The sequence below is a fragment of the Solea solea genome, chromosome 17 (genome assembly GCF_958295425.1).
Source record: "Solea solea chromosome 17, fSolSol10.1, whole genome shotgun sequence".
Classification (NCBI taxonomy): Eukaryota; Metazoa; Chordata; class Actinopteri; order Pleuronectiformes; family Soleidae; genus Solea; species Solea solea.
Window position 1 is genome coordinate 12,822,480 of NC_081150.1, and position 18,512 is coordinate 12,840,991.

General features: G+C 39.5%; 1 protein-coding gene across 6 annotated transcripts in view; it reads right to left on the reverse strand.

Annotated features, from left to right (window-relative positions):
- Nucleotides 1-6,077: 6,077 nt before the first annotated feature.
- Nucleotides 6,078-18,512, reverse strand: part of syne1a (spectrin repeat containing, nuclear envelope 1a) — a 118,868-nt gene continuing 106,433 nt past the window's right edge. For 4 of the 6 annotated variants that reach the window (XM_058613593.1, XM_058613589.1, XM_058613594.1 and 1 more), the window contains 17 exons: nucleotides 17,895-18,057; nucleotides 17,021-17,208; nucleotides 16,683-16,833; nucleotides 15,949-16,131; nucleotides 15,712-15,849; nucleotides 15,203-15,394; nucleotides 13,999-14,314; nucleotides 13,159-13,227; nucleotides 12,640-12,773; nucleotides 12,407-12,533; nucleotides 12,049-12,260; nucleotides 11,344-11,550; nucleotides 10,882-11,010; nucleotides 10,157-10,420; nucleotides 9,978-10,067; nucleotides 9,367-9,425; nucleotides 6,078-7,609 (listed from right to left, as the gene is read on the reverse strand). In XM_058613593.1, the coding sequence (XP_058469576.1) occupies nucleotides 7,327-7,609; nucleotides 9,367-9,425; nucleotides 9,978-10,067; nucleotides 10,157-10,420; nucleotides 10,882-11,010; nucleotides 11,344-11,550; nucleotides 12,049-12,260; nucleotides 12,407-12,533; nucleotides 12,640-12,773; nucleotides 13,159-13,227; nucleotides 13,999-14,314; nucleotides 15,203-15,394; nucleotides 15,712-15,849; nucleotides 15,949-16,131; nucleotides 16,683-16,833; nucleotides 17,021-17,208; nucleotides 17,895-18,057 (2,905 nt within the window). In that variant the 3' untranslated portion in view covers nucleotides 6,078-7,326. The remainder of the gene's footprint in view (nucleotides 7,610-9,366; nucleotides 9,426-9,977; nucleotides 10,068-10,156; nucleotides 10,421-10,881; nucleotides 11,011-11,343; nucleotides 11,551-12,048; nucleotides 12,261-12,406; nucleotides 12,534-12,639; nucleotides 12,774-13,158; nucleotides 13,228-13,998; nucleotides 14,315-15,202; nucleotides 15,395-15,711; nucleotides 15,850-15,948; nucleotides 16,132-16,682; nucleotides 16,834-17,020; nucleotides 17,209-17,894; nucleotides 18,058-18,512) is intronic. The other 2 variants (XM_058613595.1, XM_058613592.1) reach the window with 1 other exon arrangement.

Sequence of the window (18,512 nt, forward strand, 5' to 3'; positions counted from 1 at the left end):
CAAAAAAGTCATAGTATAGTATGCTGTCCAAAATCTGTCCAAAAAGTCATAGTATAGTATGTCTTCCAAAATCTGTCAAAAAAAGTCATCCTATAGTATGCTGTCCAAAATCAGTCAGAAAAGTCATACTATAGTATGCTGTCCAAAATCTGTCCAAAAAGTCATAGTATAGTATGTCATCCAAATTTTGACAAAAACGTCATACTATAGTATGTTGTCCAAAATCAGTCAGAAAAGTCATACCATAATATGCTGTCCAAAATCTGTCAAAAAAGTCATAGTATAGTATGTCGTCCAAATTTTGACAAAAACGTCATAGTATAGTATGTCGTCCAAAATCAGTCAGAAAAGTCATACTATAGTATGTCTTCCAAAATCAGTCAGAAAAGTCATACTATAGTATGCTGTCCAAAATCTGTCCAAAAAGTCATAGTATAGTATGTCATCCAAATTTTGACAAAAACGTCATACTATAGTATGTTGTCCAAAATCAGTCAGAAAAGTCATACTATAATATGCTGTCCAAAATCTGTCAAAAAAGTCATAGTATAGTATGTCGTCCAAATTTTGACAAAAACGTCATAGTATAGTATGTTGTCCAAAATCAGTCAGAAAAGTCATAGTATAGTATGTCGTCCAAAATCTGTCAAAAAAGTCATACTATAGCATGTCTTCCAAAATCACTCAAAAAAGTCATAGTATAGTATGTCGTCCAAATTTTGACAAAACGTCATACTATAGTACGTCTTCCAAAAACATCATAGTATAGTATGCTGTCCAAAATCTGTCAAAAAAGTCATAGTATAGTATGTTGTCCAAAATCAGTCAAAAAAGTCATACTATAGTATGTCGTCCAAAATCACCCATAAAAGTCATAGAATAGTATCTCGTCCAAAATCAGCCAGAAAAGTCATACTATAGTATGCTGTCCAAAATCTGTCCAAAAAGTCATAGTATAGTATGTCGTCCAAATTTTGACAAAAACGTCATACTATAGTATGTTGTCCAAAATCAGTCAGAAAAGTCATACTATAATATGCTGTCCAAAATCTGTCAAAAAAGTCATAGTATAGTATGTCGTCCAAATTTTGACAAAAACGTCATAGTATAGTATGTCGTCCAAAATCAGTCAGAAAAGTCATACTATAGTATGTCGTCCAAAATCAGTCAAAAAAGTCATAGTATAGTATGTCGTCCAAATTTTGACAAAAAAGTCATACTATAGCATGTCTTCCAAAATCACTCAAAAAAGTCATAGTATAGTGTGTCGTCCAAATTTTGACAAAAACGTCATACTATAGTACGTCTTCCAAAAACATCATAGTATAGTATGCTGTCCAAAATCTGTCAAAAAAGTCATAGTATAGTATGTCGTCCAAATTTTGACAAAAAAGTCATACTATAGTATGTCGTCCAAAATCAGTCAAAAAGTCATAGTATAGTATGCTGTCCAAAATCACTCAAAAAAGTCATAGTATAGTGTGTCGTCCAAATTTTGACAAAAACGTCATACTATAGTATGTCTTCCAAAAACATCATAGTATAGTATGCTGTCCAAAATCTGTCAAAAAAGTCATAGTATAGTATGTTGTCCAAAATCAGTCAAAAATGTCATAGTATAGTATGTTGTCCAAAATCACTCAAAAAAGTCATAGTATAGTATGTCGTCCAAAATCAGTCCAAAAAGTCATAGTATAGTATGTCTTCCAAAATCAGTCAGAAAAGTCAGACTATAGTATGTCTTCCAAAATCTGTCAAAAAAAGTCATACTATAGTATGCTGTCCAAAATCTGTCCAAAAAGTCATAGTATAATATGTCGTCCAAATTTTGACAAAAATGTCATACTATAGTATGTTGTCCAAAATCAGTCAGAAAAGTCATACTATAATATGCTGTCCAAAATCTGTCCAAAAAGTCATAGTATAGTATGTCGTCCACATTTTGACAAAAACATCATAGTATAGTATGCTGTCCAAAATCTGTCAAAAAAGTCATAGTATAGTATGTTGTCCAAAATCAGTCAAAAAAGTCATACTATAGTATGTCGTCCAAAATCACCCATAAAAGTCATAGAATAGTATCTCGTGCAAAATCAGTCAGAAAAGTCATACTATAGTCAGTCAGTCATCATCTACCGCTTTATCCTCTGCCAGAGGGTCGCGGGGGGTGCTGTGCCAATCTCAGCTACATCGGGCGATAGGCGGGGTACACCCTGGACAGTTCGCCAGTCCATCGCAGGGCCACACACAGATAGAGACAAACAACCATTCACTCTCACACTCACTCCTATGGTCAATTTGGAGTGTCCAATTTACCTATCCCCACATTGCATGTTTTTGGACTGTGGGAGGAAGCCGGAGAACCCGGAGAGAACCCACGCACACACGGGGAGAACATGCAAACTCCATGCAGAAAGGCCCTTGTTCCAACCGGGGCTCGAACCCGGGTCTTCTCGCTGCAAGGCGAGAGTGCTAACCACTAGACCACCGTGTGGCAGTCATACTATAGTATGTCGTCCAAAATCACCCATAAAAGTCATAGAATAGTATCTCGTCCAAAATCAGTCAGAAAAGTCATACTATAGTATGCTGTCCAAAATCTGTCCAAAAAGTCATAGTATAGTATGTCGTCCAAATTTTGACAAAAACGTCATACTATAGTATGCTGTCCAAAATCTGTCAAAAAAGACATAGTATAGTATGTCGTCCAAATTTTGTCAGAAAAGTCATACTATAGTATGTCGTCCAAAATCAGTCAAAAAAGTCATAGTATAGTATGCTGTCCAAAATCTGTCCAAAAAGTCATAGTATAGTATGTCTTCCAAAATCTGTCAAAAAAAGTCATCCTATAGTATGTCTTCCAAAATCAGTCAGAAAAGTCATACTATAGTATGCTGTCCAAAATCTGTCCAAAAAGTCATAGTATAGTATGTCATCCAAATTTTGACAAAAACGTCATACTATAGTATGTTGTCCAAAATCAGTCAGAAAAGTCATACTATAATATGCTGTCCAAAATCTGTCAAAAAAGTCATAGTATAGTATGTCGTCCAAATTTTGACAAAAACGTCATAGTATAGTATGTTGTCCAAAATCAGTCAGAAAAGTCATAGTATAGTATGTCGTCCAAAATCTGTCAAAAAAGTCATACTATAGCATGTCTTCCAAAATCACTCAAAAAAGTCATAGTATAGTATGTCGTCCAAATTTTGACAAAACGTCATACTATAGTACGTCTTCCAAAAACATCATAGTATAGTATGCTGTCCAAAATCTGTCAAAAAAGTCATAGTATAGTATGTTGTCCAAAATCAGTCAAAAAAGTCATACTATAGTATATCGTCCAAAATCACCCATAAAAGTCATAGAATAGTATCTCGTCCAAAATCAGCCAGAAAAGTCATACTATAGTATGCTGTCCAAAATCTGTCCAAAAAGTCATAGTATAGTATGTCGTCCAAATTTTGACAAAAACGTCATACTATAGTATGTTGTCCAAAATCAGTCAGAAAAGTCATACTATAATATGCTGTCCAAAATCTGTCAAAAAAGTCATAGTATAGTATGTCGTCCAAATTTTGACAAAAACGTCATAGTATAGTATGTTGTCCAAAATCAGTCAGAAAAGTCATAGTATAGTATGTCGTCCAAAATCTGTCAAAAAAGTCATACTATAGCATGTCTTCCAAAATCAGTCAAAAAAGTCATAGTATAGTATGTCGTCCAAATTTTGACAAAAAAGTCATACTATAGCATGTCTTCCAAAATCACTCAAAAAAGTCATAGTATAGTGTGTCGTCCAAATTTTGACAAAAACGTCATACTATAGTACGTCTTCCAAAAACATCATAGTATAGTATGCTGTCCAAAATCTGTCAAAAAAGTCATAGTATAGTATGTTGTCCAAAATCAGTCAAAAACGTCATAGTATAGTATGTTGTCCAAAATCACTCAAAAAAGTCATAGTATAGTATGTCGTCCAAAATCAGTCAGAAAAGTCAGACTATAGTATGTCTTCCAAAATCTGTCAAAAAAAGTCATACTATAGTATGCTGTCCAAAATCTGTCCAAAAAGTCATAGTATAATATGTCGTCCAAATTTTGACAAAAATGTCATACTATAGTATGTTGTCCAAAATCAGTCAGAAAAGTCATACTATAATATGCTGTCCAAAATCTGTCCAAAAAGTCATAGTATAGTATGTCGTCCACATTTTGACAAAAACATCATAGTATAGTATGCTGTCCAAAATCTGTCAAAAAAGTCATAGTATAGTATGTTGTCCAAAATCAGTCAAAAAAGTCATACTATAGTATGTCGTCCAAATACACCCATAAAAGTCATAGAATAGTATCTCGTCCAAAATCAGTCAGAAAAGTCATACTATAGTATGCTGTCCAAAATCTGTCCAAAAAGTCATAGTATAGTATGTCGTCCAAATTTTGACAAAAACGTCATTCTATAGTATGTTGTCCAAAATCAGTCAGAAAAGTCATACTATAATATGCTGTCCAAAATCTGTCAAAAAAGTCATAGTATAGTGTGTCGTCCAAATTTTGACAAAAACGTCATAGTATAGTATGTCGTCCAAAATCAGTCAGAAAAGTCATACTATAGTATGTCGTCCAAAATCAGTCAAAAAAGTCATAGTATAGTATGTCGTCCAAATTTTGACAAAAAAGTCATACTATAGCATGTCTTCCAAAATCACTCAAAAAAGTCATAGTATAGTATGTTGTCCAAATTTTGACAAAAACGTCATACTATAGTATGTCTTCCAAAAACATCATAGTATAGTATGCTGTCCAAAATCTGTCAAAAAAGTCATAGTATAGTATGTTGTCCAAAATCAGTCAAAAGAGTCATACTATAGTATGTCGTCATACTATAATATGCTGTCCAAAATCTGTCAAAAAAATCATAATATAGTATGTCGTCCAAATTTTGACAAAAAAGTCATACTATAGCATGTCTTCCAAAATCACTCAAAAAAGTCATAGTATAGTATGTTGTCCAAAATCACCCAAAAAAGTCATACTATAGTATGTCGTCCAAAATCAGTCAAAAAAGTCATAGTATAGTATGTCGTCCAAAATCACCCAAAAAAGTCATACTATAGTATGTGGTCCAAAATCAGTCAGAAAAGTCATACTATAGTATGTCGTCCAAAATCAGTCAGAAAAGTCATACTATAATATGCTGTCCAAAATCTGTCAAAAAAGTCATATTATAGTATGTTGTCCAAAATCAGTCAAAAAAGTCATACTATAGTATGTCGTCCAAAATCACCCGTAAAAGTCATAGTATAGTATGTCTTCCAAAATCAGTCAGAAAAGTCATACTATAGTATGCTGTCCAAAATCTGTCCAAAAAGTCATAGTATAGTATGTCGTCCAAATTTTGACAAAAACATCATACTATAGTATGTCGTCCAAAATCAGTCAGAAAAGTCCTACTATAATATGCTGTCCAAAATCTGTCCAAAAAGTCATAGTATAGTATGTCGTCCAAATTTTGACAAAAACGTCATAGTATAGTAGGTCGTCCAAAATCTGTCAAAAACGTTATACTATACATAGTGTGTCGTACAAAATGACACCAACACATCACAGGATTGCTCCAATCAGGGATTGAACCGTGATCTTTTTTTTCAAAGTCAAGAGGACTAACCACTACACCAACCTTGTAGACACATATCATAGTATGTTATCCTAAATGACACCAAAACACCATAGTATAGTATGTCATCCAAAATCAGTCAAAAAAGTCATCACTTTTCTGGGGAGAAAAAACTATTTAAAAAATGTTTAAATAGTTTTTCCCAAACAAATTGTGTGATTTTATCCTGGAGCGCTGATTAAATAATGAGGGCAGCCAAACGTTCCACAGGTGTTTGTGTGCAAAGCATTGATTTCGTCCTGACGTTCAACAATTTGATCATGTAAAAAATGACTACCTACCAGCTCAACCCTGTCTTTTGTTACATAGACACATGTGAGAACTTTAGATTTGAGAGCTGTTCAGTCTGATGCGACTGTCATTTGTTCACTGTGCATCAAAATAAAAGCCACAGAAGTGAGTATTTCATGTTTTATTATTTGCAAAGAGAATATTCTCAATGGAGTTGGCATTAGCAAACTGTACATACATAAATAACCGTTTTCATATTTCATTTTTTTTTTATTTTTACAGATTCTGTTTTGACAACGCAGTGGCCCTGAGGTCGCGCCACCGCAGAATAATAAGCGCAGTTATTACAAAGCACACTATTCCTGTAATGTCACAGCCATGTACTAAAAACACTACCAGTGATTGATTGGCTTTCTCAAAAGCAGAGGACTTTCAAGTGCATGCTCAAACATGAAGATAAAAAAATAACTGCCCCGGATTTAAAGGCATTTCAACAATAATTTACAAATCAAGTTTTTTTTTGTTTTTTGTTTTTTTAAACAAAAGAGCTCACACTGTTTTTTACATATCGGCTCCGGTTGATTAAATACTGAAATTAAAAACAGGAACACAAGCCTTGGCTCTTGGGGAAAGAAGTCGGCCATGTTGGCTGGACGGCTTCAGTGCAGTACCATAGACGGTGCTCGCGTCAGTGCTCCAGGTTCAGATTAACACTGGTTCTTTCCATTTGTCAATCAAAAAAAAAAGAAAAAAAGAATCTCAGTTTCATCCTTCCTGTTGAGTTTTGCTTCTGTGCCGTTTCAGTCATTTTGTTTTGATGCGTTCTTCAAATGTGTTTTCTTCTCCTGGACGATGATTCAAACTGATTCTAGTCTACAATGTAACAGGTGAATGTCCCACAGCGGCGGAGCTTCATCTTCATAATACTAACAATCTATGAACTGATTTAACACTAAATAAATAGTAGCAGCACTGGATATCATGGACAAAAAAAAGCATGGTCGACTTTGGCTCCCAAAATATAAGATCATATATATAGTGCTTTGTTTTTGTTTTTGTTTTTAATTGAGTTCACAGGCTTCTTCAGAAACCTTGAAAAAATAATATATACATTTACATTTAAGTTAAAACGACATGAAATATTTAGGTGAGGAGAGGGAGGAGACTCCAAGGAAAGGTCCATTTATTCTGGAGAGTTGGTGATTTAAAGGGTTGAGGTGACTTTAGGAGAATGAATGTGCAACGTTCATGAGGGAGGGTCTTCATATCTTCTCTGACACACTTCATGATGGATGTGGCTCCCCAGCAAGGGGGAAGGAGTTTTTAGCTTTAGGGCACGGAGTGAAGAAAGAAACATTCACAGGAGTCAGCTGAGTCATTGGCAAAGCAGTAGGTTTACGAAATTCATGTGCTCCTCAAATGGGCGGAGGTCCGTTGGTGTAACGCAGCATTGGATGGAAGGAGCGAGCAAAGTTATTGGCGTGGTGGCAGCTGTAGTCCTGCTCGGTCATGGGCACCAGGCAGGCGAGACCGATGAGGAGCAGCAGGAGCAGGTGGACGGGGAGCGCAGCTCTGAGGACGCGCAGCAGGAAGGACTGGCCCTTTGAGGTGGAGGACGAGGTCGAAGAGGAGACGTCACCATCCGGGAGGTCAGAACGGGAGGAAACGCAGCCAGCGGCGCCTGGTGATCTGCTCCGGCTGCAGGAAGACACAGACATGAGTTGGACAGGACACAGAACAGACCTGAGCTCTTAGTATTTGCAAATCAGTGCTTTGTTATTAAAAATTCCTCTTTTTTTTCCTCGTCTGCATTTCTGTTGTGAAGAATGCTCCAACCTCTAACCCAAAATCACAACTGTGTCATTGTATAAATTCATTTCTGCTTTTGGAGAAATTAAAGGTACAGTGTGTAAAAATGCATCTGAATTTCTCTCCCAGCACTACTTGTATTGGAGAACCTATGTAGCCTTCAGTTAGCATCAAAACTCAAACGATGTTTAGTTTGTCCATTGTGGGCTACGGTTAAAACATGATTATACACAATGGCAACCTCAGTAGAGCGAAGTTGACTCTCATAATCTGGTGATTGTACACTTTTTAAGTATGAGTTTATCTTCACGTTTACACACTGGACCTTTAAGAGAGTCGGGATGGACATTTTTCACTGGAAATGTCAAAGGAAATGTCTCTGATGTTTTGCAAATACTTTGTTACTCATGTCATGTCAAAAAAAAACACTTGACAACATTAACGGGAGAGAAGAGAGGAGACGAGAGTTGAACACAGAGATACACGTACAGTGGACCTGCACAAACACACAAAACAGGCACAGCACACACTACAAGAAAAGTTTTAATGATGAGCATTTGAAAGTAGCTGGCCGAGTCTCACTGGGGGGGGGATGCGGGGGGACGCTCTGGATTTCGAGCCGAGTGTGTGAGAGTTCAATGCCACGTCTCATTCCAAACAGAAGCAGAAGAAATGCAAAATGCCTCCCTGGAGACTGACTCCACTCGAGCCAAGACTGGAGGAGAGGAACAGCATGTTCTTAACCGCGACTCATCTTCACTTTAGGCTGGAGGAAGGTCAGACGCACCGACACGCCTCCAGTCGCTCACTCTGCAGCAAATCTCATTCATTGTCTAACAAAAGAGCTGCCGTGAACACGTTTACATACGTAGCTTAACGTTTTAAGGCCAGGCAACCTCTCCTGCTCTGTTCGATTTTAATTTCCACAGCCCATTAGAGTGGGATACAAATTCACACACGACAAACACTCATGACAAGACTAGTTTAGTAGTAGCCGAGAATTTGGCCTGTGTGTTATTGTTGGCATTAATGGAATGACACAGTCAGAGAAGGGAGTGAGTTAGGAGTCTGGAAAGGAAACAAAGGAAAGAAAGTGGGAGTTAAGGTAGAAGGAAAAAGCCGCAGGAGCGTAAGCATCGTATCCTGCCTTTACAACTATGAAAAGAATGAAACAGGAGGGAAACACGAGAAAGAAAAACAGAGCTCAAGGAACCAGGACTCAGGAGGAGGAGGAGGAGGGAGGGTTAGGGTTACTGGGATTCAGATAATGCCATCTAGTGGGCAAGGAGAGTTCTACAAAGTCACTCTGAGAATGGAGAAGCAAAACGTATGTTTTCATGAGGTGTAAAGAGAAGCAAAGGCAAAGAGGAGCAGCGAAATAAAACATTTAAAGGAGAAAGGGAGCAGCCTGATGTAGGCGATTCCCTAGAGGTGGTAACATGGCCTCTAGAGTCAGGGAGGATCATGGAACACAGGTTTAAAGCCTGAAGCCATTTATCAATTAAAACCTAATGAGGAAAACATGACTGATTGTCATGTAATGTTTTTTAAATTAGCAAAATCTGTAAAAAAAAAAAAAGCTTCTATTTGGCTGTAGCTTTGGTTCCATCAGCATCCCGTGTCTCTAGAGCTCAGGAGAGAGGTACCTGTGGCGCGGGCCGCTCTCAGCGTGTCCTGGGTGGGCCTGACTACTTTTGCCTCGGGGCTGTACCACATAATGAGCAGGGAGGGGTAAAAGAAAGAAAAAGAATGTTTCAGTCAAGGGCAAATCAAGACCAAGGCTCAGATGACAGAAAAAAAACATAAATAGAGCCATAACTTTGCTTAAGAAAGAATCATCAACAAACGAAGGAGCAGCAACATAATCAATGACAGTGATTGATTTTTTTTAGACCCAAGAAATCTGGCTTCTCAAGACTTAAATCCTGAAAAGTCATGTTAAAAACCCCCCCAACATAAATCAAATATGTTTACTTTTGTTATTAACAATAAAACATTTTTTTCTTCTAAAATACAATATCAATCTATCCATTACTAAACAGAAAAGCCAGGTTTTCTTGTAAAAACTTTAGCAGATCAACATGGTGTGGGGAGAGGAGCAGCATAAAACATCTCAAGCAAAAATAAACTTTTTCATTTACACGTTAGCAGAGCTGTTGCAAAGGGAGAACCATTTAAATAAACAGGGAGGAGAGCGGAGAATGTTTGGGTGACCGTGATGACTCCCCCTGCTGGAGAACATGAGGTAAAACATTACCAGTCGTTTGCGGCTTTGGACATTCACGTCTGTCACAGGACCAGCTGATCCACAGACTTCTGATTTGACAGCAGACGACGGCAAACAATCCTGAAAAAATCATCAAAAAATAACAGTCAATATCTATTAATGGAGAGAAAGATTTTGAGATTTCTACATAATAAATTCACGACTCTGACCTGCTGTACGTCCACAGCCTCCAGTCTCCTCTCCAGACCCTCCAGGTCTGAGTTGACCTCCCTCAGGAGCAGCCTCAGCCTATTCCAGATCACATGCACCTTTTCCTGAGCCTCCAGACACTCGCTGCCCAGCGGCTGGATCTGCTCCGGGGTTTGTGACTGCAGCAGCAGAGTCTGAGGCCTCGTGTTGACCAGCAGGTGCGACGAGAGCTCCTGAAGGGAAGACACCTTCTGCTGCGAGTCCAGCAGCTCGCGCTTAATTTGCTGCAGGGAAGAGGGAGGGCCGTTAATGTGTGTGTGTGTGTGTGTGTGTGTGTTCTATTATCACTGAATCTAATCTGGAATATTTCTCCTGTAGTCTTATATAGAAAAACGTCCTATTTTTTGAAGCAGTTTGTCTGCATCTCTTCATGAGATAAAACACTCTCAAACACAAAAAGCTATTTTCCCAATAGCTATGATTCACATAAACACGAAATGATGTGCTAATTATCACATTCAACATGAATTGCAATTAGGCTCCTACAAGTAATATACAAATACAATTATAAAATCTTTTTGAAGACCATCTGAACAAATATGACTTTCCTCTCCAAACTCTGTGGACCTTAAAGTCAGCTTTGGGCATCAAAGAGGTTTTTCGGTTTTTCACAGTGAGCGTGATATAAAAGCTGACACTTCAAATACAGCCTGATGAACACAAAGCCAGAGGTGGAGAAAAGTACCGTGAGAGTCTTGTGATGAGCTCGTAATGTCTCACGATCCACTCTGGGAGGGACTGGCACCACCTCGTTCCTCCTGCGGTCGATGTTCTCCAGCCACAGCAGCAGACCGTGGCTCATCTCATGGAACTCCTGAAAGGACACGTGGTGTTACTCACAGTTAGCCTTGTTCGTCTCTTTTTTATTTATTATTACAGTTTTGTGTGTGCATAAATAAAATGTCAGTATTAAGTCTATTTAATTTTAATCCTGGTTTCATACAGGAAACTTTTATAGATAGATTATCTCAAATCTTTGTTGGTGACAACAATTCAACATAGTATGAAACAGAAATTTGCCTTAAAAGTATGGACTAAAAGATCCCTTCACAGGCACATACACTCATACAATAAAAAACATTTAATCTAAGAAACAAAACACTGTAATGATTCAAAAAAAACTAAATATTTTTGCATCTTTTTATACCTGGCACTGCATCAGCGCCCTCTGCAGTTCTTCCCTCCAGTCCTCCAGTGAGTTACCGAGCTGATCCCAGCGCGAGTTCATCTCTTTCAGCACGTCCCTCAGTTCCCAGGCTTCCTCAGAGTCGGGCTCTGTCTGGAGAAAGTCTGCGCTGCTCAGGTTGATGGACAGAACCTCCGATTTGTGGGCGTCCATGCCCCTCTGCAGCTCCTGAGAGCGAGACACATGAGTGTGAGGAATTAATGAGACCATGTACACAACACAGTGTAGCATGACTTCATGGTGCTACTGGATAGAAAAGGCTGAGAATAGCTGAACTGCCAACAGATATAGCTCAGCAAGATTAGACTGTGATGATCAGGATATGTCAGATGCCTCTCATTTATAGAATAGTGATATCTTGCCTAATGTTTTGCACAGGCAGCAACAGCTGGACTGGTATGTTTGAATATGTGAGGGTGAGTTCAAGGGCAAAGTGGTCGGCACCCAAAAATGTGAAGAAGGACAAAGAAATCTGATGGTTGCATGATCCATATTTGGCAAAGATAAATTATCAAAGATAATAAGAGCAAATAACACTTATAAGATTTTATTAGATGGGAATTTGGCTCAAATACAGAACTGAGTTGTGGGGAAAAAAAAGTTATCTCTCGTCAAACGTTTGTTCTACTACAGTAATTGAAACAGATGCACGTGTAGCGCACTAACCTTGAGCGTCTTGATTCTCTGCTGGATGGTGTGTATGTCCGTGCTGAGCTCGAGCCCTCGCAGCTGCCTCAGTTCCACCTCAGACTGACCCAGCCAGGTTCTCATGGTCTGCACATCTGAGATCAGCTGCTGCCACTGCTGCAGGTTCTGTTTGTGTCTGTGTTTCTCGCTTAGTGACTGAGCCTGGATCAGCTCCCAGCGCTCAATCACACCTGGAGGCAAAAAAAAAGGTTCATAGATCCAGTTAACACATCAGCTCATTCTGGATTTACATGAAGAGGCCATCTGTCTGTCCTCCTGCAGTGTTTGAAAATGGTGTGTGTGTGTGTGTGTGTGTGTGTGTGTATTTATAACTGACCAGCGCTCTGAGTGTCTGTGCTGGTGGGCTTGTTGAGGCCTGGCATGTCATCCTCGTCTTCAGTGAGTTCTTCCTCTGTTCTCTTCACAGCGTCTATGCTGCCTCGACACTCTCCCATCAAACGCATCTGGAATACGACAAAAGCATTTCTAGATGAGGCTTTCTACACTTAGCTTCAGCACACTGATGACTGATGTCATAAACTTAAACAAGTAAAAATGAATAGGACTTACATAGCCCATGTATGTGGAGTCAATTTCAGGGCTGGAGCGGTTGGCGTTGGCCTCTCTCTGCTGGAGGTGATATCGTCCAGCGTCCAGAGCCTGATCCAGCTGCCTCAGACTGGCCTCCAGCTGATCTGGCTCCCCTACACACAGGTCACAACAAGGTCAGTGGGAACTAGGAGGGTTAAGGTTTCATTAGCATGCGAGTGAGTGTGGACTGACGGTGCAGTGGCATGCATTAATCTGTAATGCAAGAAAATGTAAAATGGTTTCAGAAAAGGAGAAAACAAATCTAGCTTTGACCCACTGGACAATTTTATTAGCTGTTAAATGCAAAAAAAAAAAGAAAAAAGGTAGTATATTTAGTGAGCATGCAATGGTGTCATCTTTGCAAAGAGAAGCGCAAAGTTTTATTTTGATGATGGCTCATGCAGCGTTGATGATGGGTGGTAACAGACTTGTGTTAAAAAAAGGTTTGTTTTATTTGTGGCATGCTCCTTTAATTCATGCTCCATTGAAGCTGCCTACCAGAGGACGATTTCAGTGTGTTCTCAGTCAGTTTTATATAGGCCTCTGGACTCTCTGGGATAACTATATCTGGGAATAGAAACATACAACATGTATTGGCTATAATGTGACTAAAAGTATTATTTTTTATAAATCTAAAAAGATTTGGTGATGCATTGGCCTTGATGTCTTAATGCCAGATCTGGATTTCTGAATATTTTTGTTTATGTGAATGTTTGAGTAGCAGAACACTTCAAAAAGCTTTCAAATGCTTCCCTGTTTTCCACAGCAAAACGTTAACATGAAACAATACTCGGAATATATGAAGCAAAAATAAATACTAGCACCATAATTTATACTTTCCTGGAGTGTCATGTTGTTTTCCACACCAGAAAAGCAGCAGTTACTACTTCCTTACAACTGAAACATTTTCAACTAATTCTATTTGACCAAAGATATTGACTTCAAATTATCAAATACATTCTATTTATTTCATCTCATCTGTTTTAAATTGCCTGCTACAAGTTAAAGTAACAGCTCAGTTTTAAATTTGAGTAAATGTATTTTCATTAATCATTTGTTACAGGAAACTTCCTTAATCGTCTATGATGTACATTTGACTGCAGAGAAATCTGACCTGTGCACTGAATTAAAGACAAATGAAATGAAATTTAGCCAGTGCACAATGCAACATTGTCACAATTTTGCCAAAAAACTATATCATTCTTTCATGCAAAATGACCTAAAATGTACTTCAGAATCAGCAATGGAAAAACTTCTCATATTTCCATGCACCACAAATCGGCATAATATACACATTAAGTCCACTATCCATGACACATTATGTAAAATCAGACCAACCTGACAGTACTGTGGTATTTGTCCTCAGATACTCATCCTCCTCCTCCTCTTGCCCTCCTCTTTCTCCATGACCTCGTCCTCCAGGACTCTCCAAACCTCTACTCAAGTCGTAGTCGTGGTCCCACTCTAACGGGATGGAGTCGACGCTGGCTGGGGTATCTCGTCCGGAGCGGTCGGCGCGGATGGCGGTCGTAGCTGTGGCTTGGCGACTGGACGATTGCGGTGAAGAAGAGTCGCCCCACTGAAGCTCAGAGAGGTCGGCACTTTCGTCCATGTCAAGTTCTCTGTCTGAACCGTCCAGCTCATCGTCAGCCAGCTGCAGAGAGGAGAATGCACACAGAACACGGAAGATCACACACTCTGTAAACATTCTTAAATTTCATTAAGTGGGAGAATGCAGGTTGGGAGGTGTTTATATGTGGTGTAATGACTGTTAACATGTCAGTGTGACATATTTTGGAACAGTTTGCATTTTGTTCCTGGCCATCTGTCAGTGTGAAACTATGGCTGACACATGTTTTCACTATGTCACAGGAGGTGAACGACGACAGCTGTAGAGAACATTTAGTAATGTATATTAGGGAATCGGGGTGGGCAATCCAGGAAAAAAAAAAATTCAAAGGTCTGAACAAAGGTCGCATCTTATTAGTCGAATAATTGTTGAAAAATCAGTTCCAGTGCTAGTGGTTCATTTCAATAGGACAGGCCGAGGTAATGCTGCAGTGTGAGCACAGAGGGCTGTTGACCTCCAACAATGTTGCTGCCAAACTATAAATATGTCTTGATATATGAACCACATTAAATTCTACATGACTAATTTCTTGCCTCAAATTATCTTAAAAACTGTGTTCAGTGATTTAGAAAAAGTTTTATTTCTAATCTTTACTGTATGTTACCTCCATAGAGGTAGACATCTCTACTATATAGTAGTCCCACCTCTGAGATCCGCCTCCATCAGATCCATCTGATCTAATGCAGAATACAATACACTGGTTTCTATGAAAAGCAGGGAAATTGCCTTTGTACGTCAACGTAATAGTTGCACACGCAAATCGACTTTTAAAAATAAAAATGACACATCGATTATTTGATAATCATGACCCATCCCTAATGTCTATACAGGGCTTTTTCAGTTTACTGCCATAACATTACTTCAGGTTTTCTTTGTGCTACATGATGAAGTCGCTTGTGTATCTGCACTCACAGGCAGCCGTGTGAGTTTCTTGTAGTATCTGTCGACTCGCCCAAACACCTCCTGACAGTATCTCTGCAGCTCCTCCAGCTCCTCCTCAATGACAGCTGCGTCCAGAGGTTCGCTCTTCTCAATCAGAGCTTCGCCCTGTCTGAACACCAGCTCGATTTTCCCCGTGTTCAGGTAGATCTCCTGCTGGAACGCCTGGAACACACACCCACACATGCAGCACAGCACAGGTTTAGAACAAAGGAGAGCTTCGTCTAACAGTGATATCATTACTGAAATGTTTTTCTATATTATATCTCGAAGAGAAAAAGGTTCTGTTTTGATAAACTGCAGATGTTTAGCTACACCTTACTGGATACAATAAAGCGGATAACATGGTAGATTTCAGTTTTGTACAAATACTGTAGATTCCATTTTAAACTAGAACACACTGTAGACTGTGCTCTGTATCATGTCGGCTTCTTGCGTCCTCCAAAATCTTCACAGTATTAAAACATCGAGTCACATCTCACCTTGAGCTGTTTTATCTTGGCCTGTACGTCACACTCAGAGAAGTGCTCGATATTAGTGAGCTGGAGGTCCATCTCCGTCAGCCACACCAGGATGCTGTCTCGTGCCGTCTCAAACTCCTCCCTCTGGCTGATAAAGTGCTGCATGAACACAGAGAGACAAAACAATACTCAGTTTACTTTTTGATAAAGCTGTAGGATATAATTACTATACTAGAGGATAATAGAACATGATATTACCCTGAGTCTGCGCAGGATGGCAGCTACTCTTCTCTGCAGGTTATCCCATCGCTTGTTTCCATTATGAACCATTTCTCTGAGACGACAGGAGGAGTCGGTGCGGTTCTCACGAGCCAGGCGGCGATACTGTTTGTTGATGAGCTCTAGCTGCGTCAGACACTCCTGCACCTGACGCTGGAAGGCCTGCAACCAAAACACACAAGAACACTTTAAAGCTAGGAATAAGTCAGTAAGGCTCTCTTTAAAACACTATAAATGCAATATTACATTTGTGCTTTAAACGTCACAATAATCAGCTTTCTGTTAGAATCCTGTAGTACACTGAGGAATTTATTGTTGAGGTTTGTAATGTGGCACAAGCAGGGCAGATGGCAGTGGCCCAGGCCAGACAGTGAGCCAGCAGGAATGTGCACGTGCACACTGATGGACTGTGGCAGCTGAGCAGACCAGTGCAGATGAGTTTCAGTAACATGACACTTCTCCCTTTCTCTGTATCCTCTACCCTGCAGAGACTTTCTCTGTGTTCCAATGCAACTCACAGGGAGAAATAAAAAAGTCGGACAAGAGCTCTTTTTTAACTTCAAATCACGTTCACTTGAGGACTATGACCTGGACAACTGAAAACCTTGTGTCTGTTTTCCTTTCTCGTGCACCCACAAATGTTTGCATGTAAACAGTGTAAAAGCAGGTATGACACATTCTGATCTTGAAAAGTGAAAAAAAACAAAACACACCTCAAACTTCTTGAGCTCCTCTTTTGCCACAGTATAAAGAACTCCAGAGGAGTTTGGCAGCGCTGCTGTTCTTTCTGAGGTCTTCAGCCAGTCCTCAAACCTGGAGTAATCATCCAGAAACTTCTGCCACAACCTCCACGTTTCCTCAATCCTGCAAAGAATATCCACCCATGTTATGGCTACAATACTACTAATTCTCTGATATATACTGTATGTTCCCAACTATCTATGATTACCCTTTGCAAACAAACAACAGGGTTATCTAATGGAATCTAGATTTAATCACCAGTTAATGCATGTGAATACAGTATATAAGCATTTATCCAACAAGCACTGACTTGAGCCTCCTCTCCATGGACATGGCACAGATGTTCCTCCAGCGTCTGTCCAGCCCTCGGGTGGCCTGCTGGATGGAGTCACACTCCGTCTCTGTGGAGCAGGCATCGCAGTCGTGGAGCAGGACTTCGCACAGGTTCAACACGGACGCCACACCTGTGCTGTGTTTCTCTATGTCCCTCTGCAGCTCCTACAAATCAAGTGAGATCTCTCTGTAACATTATTGTACATTAAAAACCCTCTCATCGGTTGCAATAAAGGGTGTGTGGGTTTTGTTACTTCTGCAGTTCACCAAATGCTTCCCAACAATATGCAGCCAGAAAAGTCGGCCTGGGAAACTACGTGTTTGTGTGCTGGAGAGAAAGAGCAGATTTAGAGCAGCATGAAGTTCACTGACACCTACCGTGGGCTTGTTTTCAGCTAACAACAGAGATGGAGGCGTGAGTCATGCTACGATTTCCTCAGCTCTTGAGGAAATCGTAGCATGACTCAAGCTGCCGCTCATTTTCCACCATCTCTGCCTGAGTCACATTGTTATGCTCTTAGTATTCATTTTAATATCTATAACTGACAGGGGGCCACACGGTGGAACACATGGCTAGCACTGTTGCCTTGCAGCAAGAAGATTGCCAGTTTCTGTGTGGAGATTGGACACCTTTCTGTGTGGAGTTTGCATGTTGTAATTGAAGAACTGACTAAAATGGACATATATGTACATATAATATATGCCAGTGTGCATAAGTATGCTTATAGTCATTGCATAAGAGAATTAAGAGATTCACTGTCAAGTTATTCAAGCTTGTAAACAACAGAATATCTATTTTTTCTGCTCTGCATGTGCACAGCTCATGATTGTGTACGTGTGGTGGTATCTACCTGCTGCTGGTTGAGTTTCCTCTGAATCTCCTGGTCGTCACAGGTGTCGTAGACGATGGGTCTGGACAGCTCTGTCTCAATGTGAGACAGCCAGGAACGCAGGGTGCTCATGTTTTTATCTAACTGCTGCACGGCGACCAGAGTCTCCCTCAACTTCTTGACCCTGTTAGTGAGACAAAGCCAGAGCCAACATATGAAGCAAAATATGTTGTCAGATTATTGGACAGTTTACTAAGTTATATTACTATTAAAAGCATGAATAGTGGTTGAAATACATATGGCCATATGTCATTTAACATTATCAGGATATAAATAATGTTTATTTCTGATGATATTTATAGAGTTGCAAATTATATCAACACCATGTAAACAATAAGGCAAAAACACATGCTATGTGCACGAACACAGACAAAGTATGAGAATTATTATTTCAATGCTGGACAAATTTATGTTGGTAAGTGATAAAACCTTATTTTACCCCTACACAACAACTGGGAGCCATTTTGGATCTGCAAATGCCAGACATTTCCTAACTCTGACAACTGCAATCATAATATGTGAATCAAGTTTAAAATGAAACAACATCCAGCTCTTACAACAGTTCACACACTGAGCTTA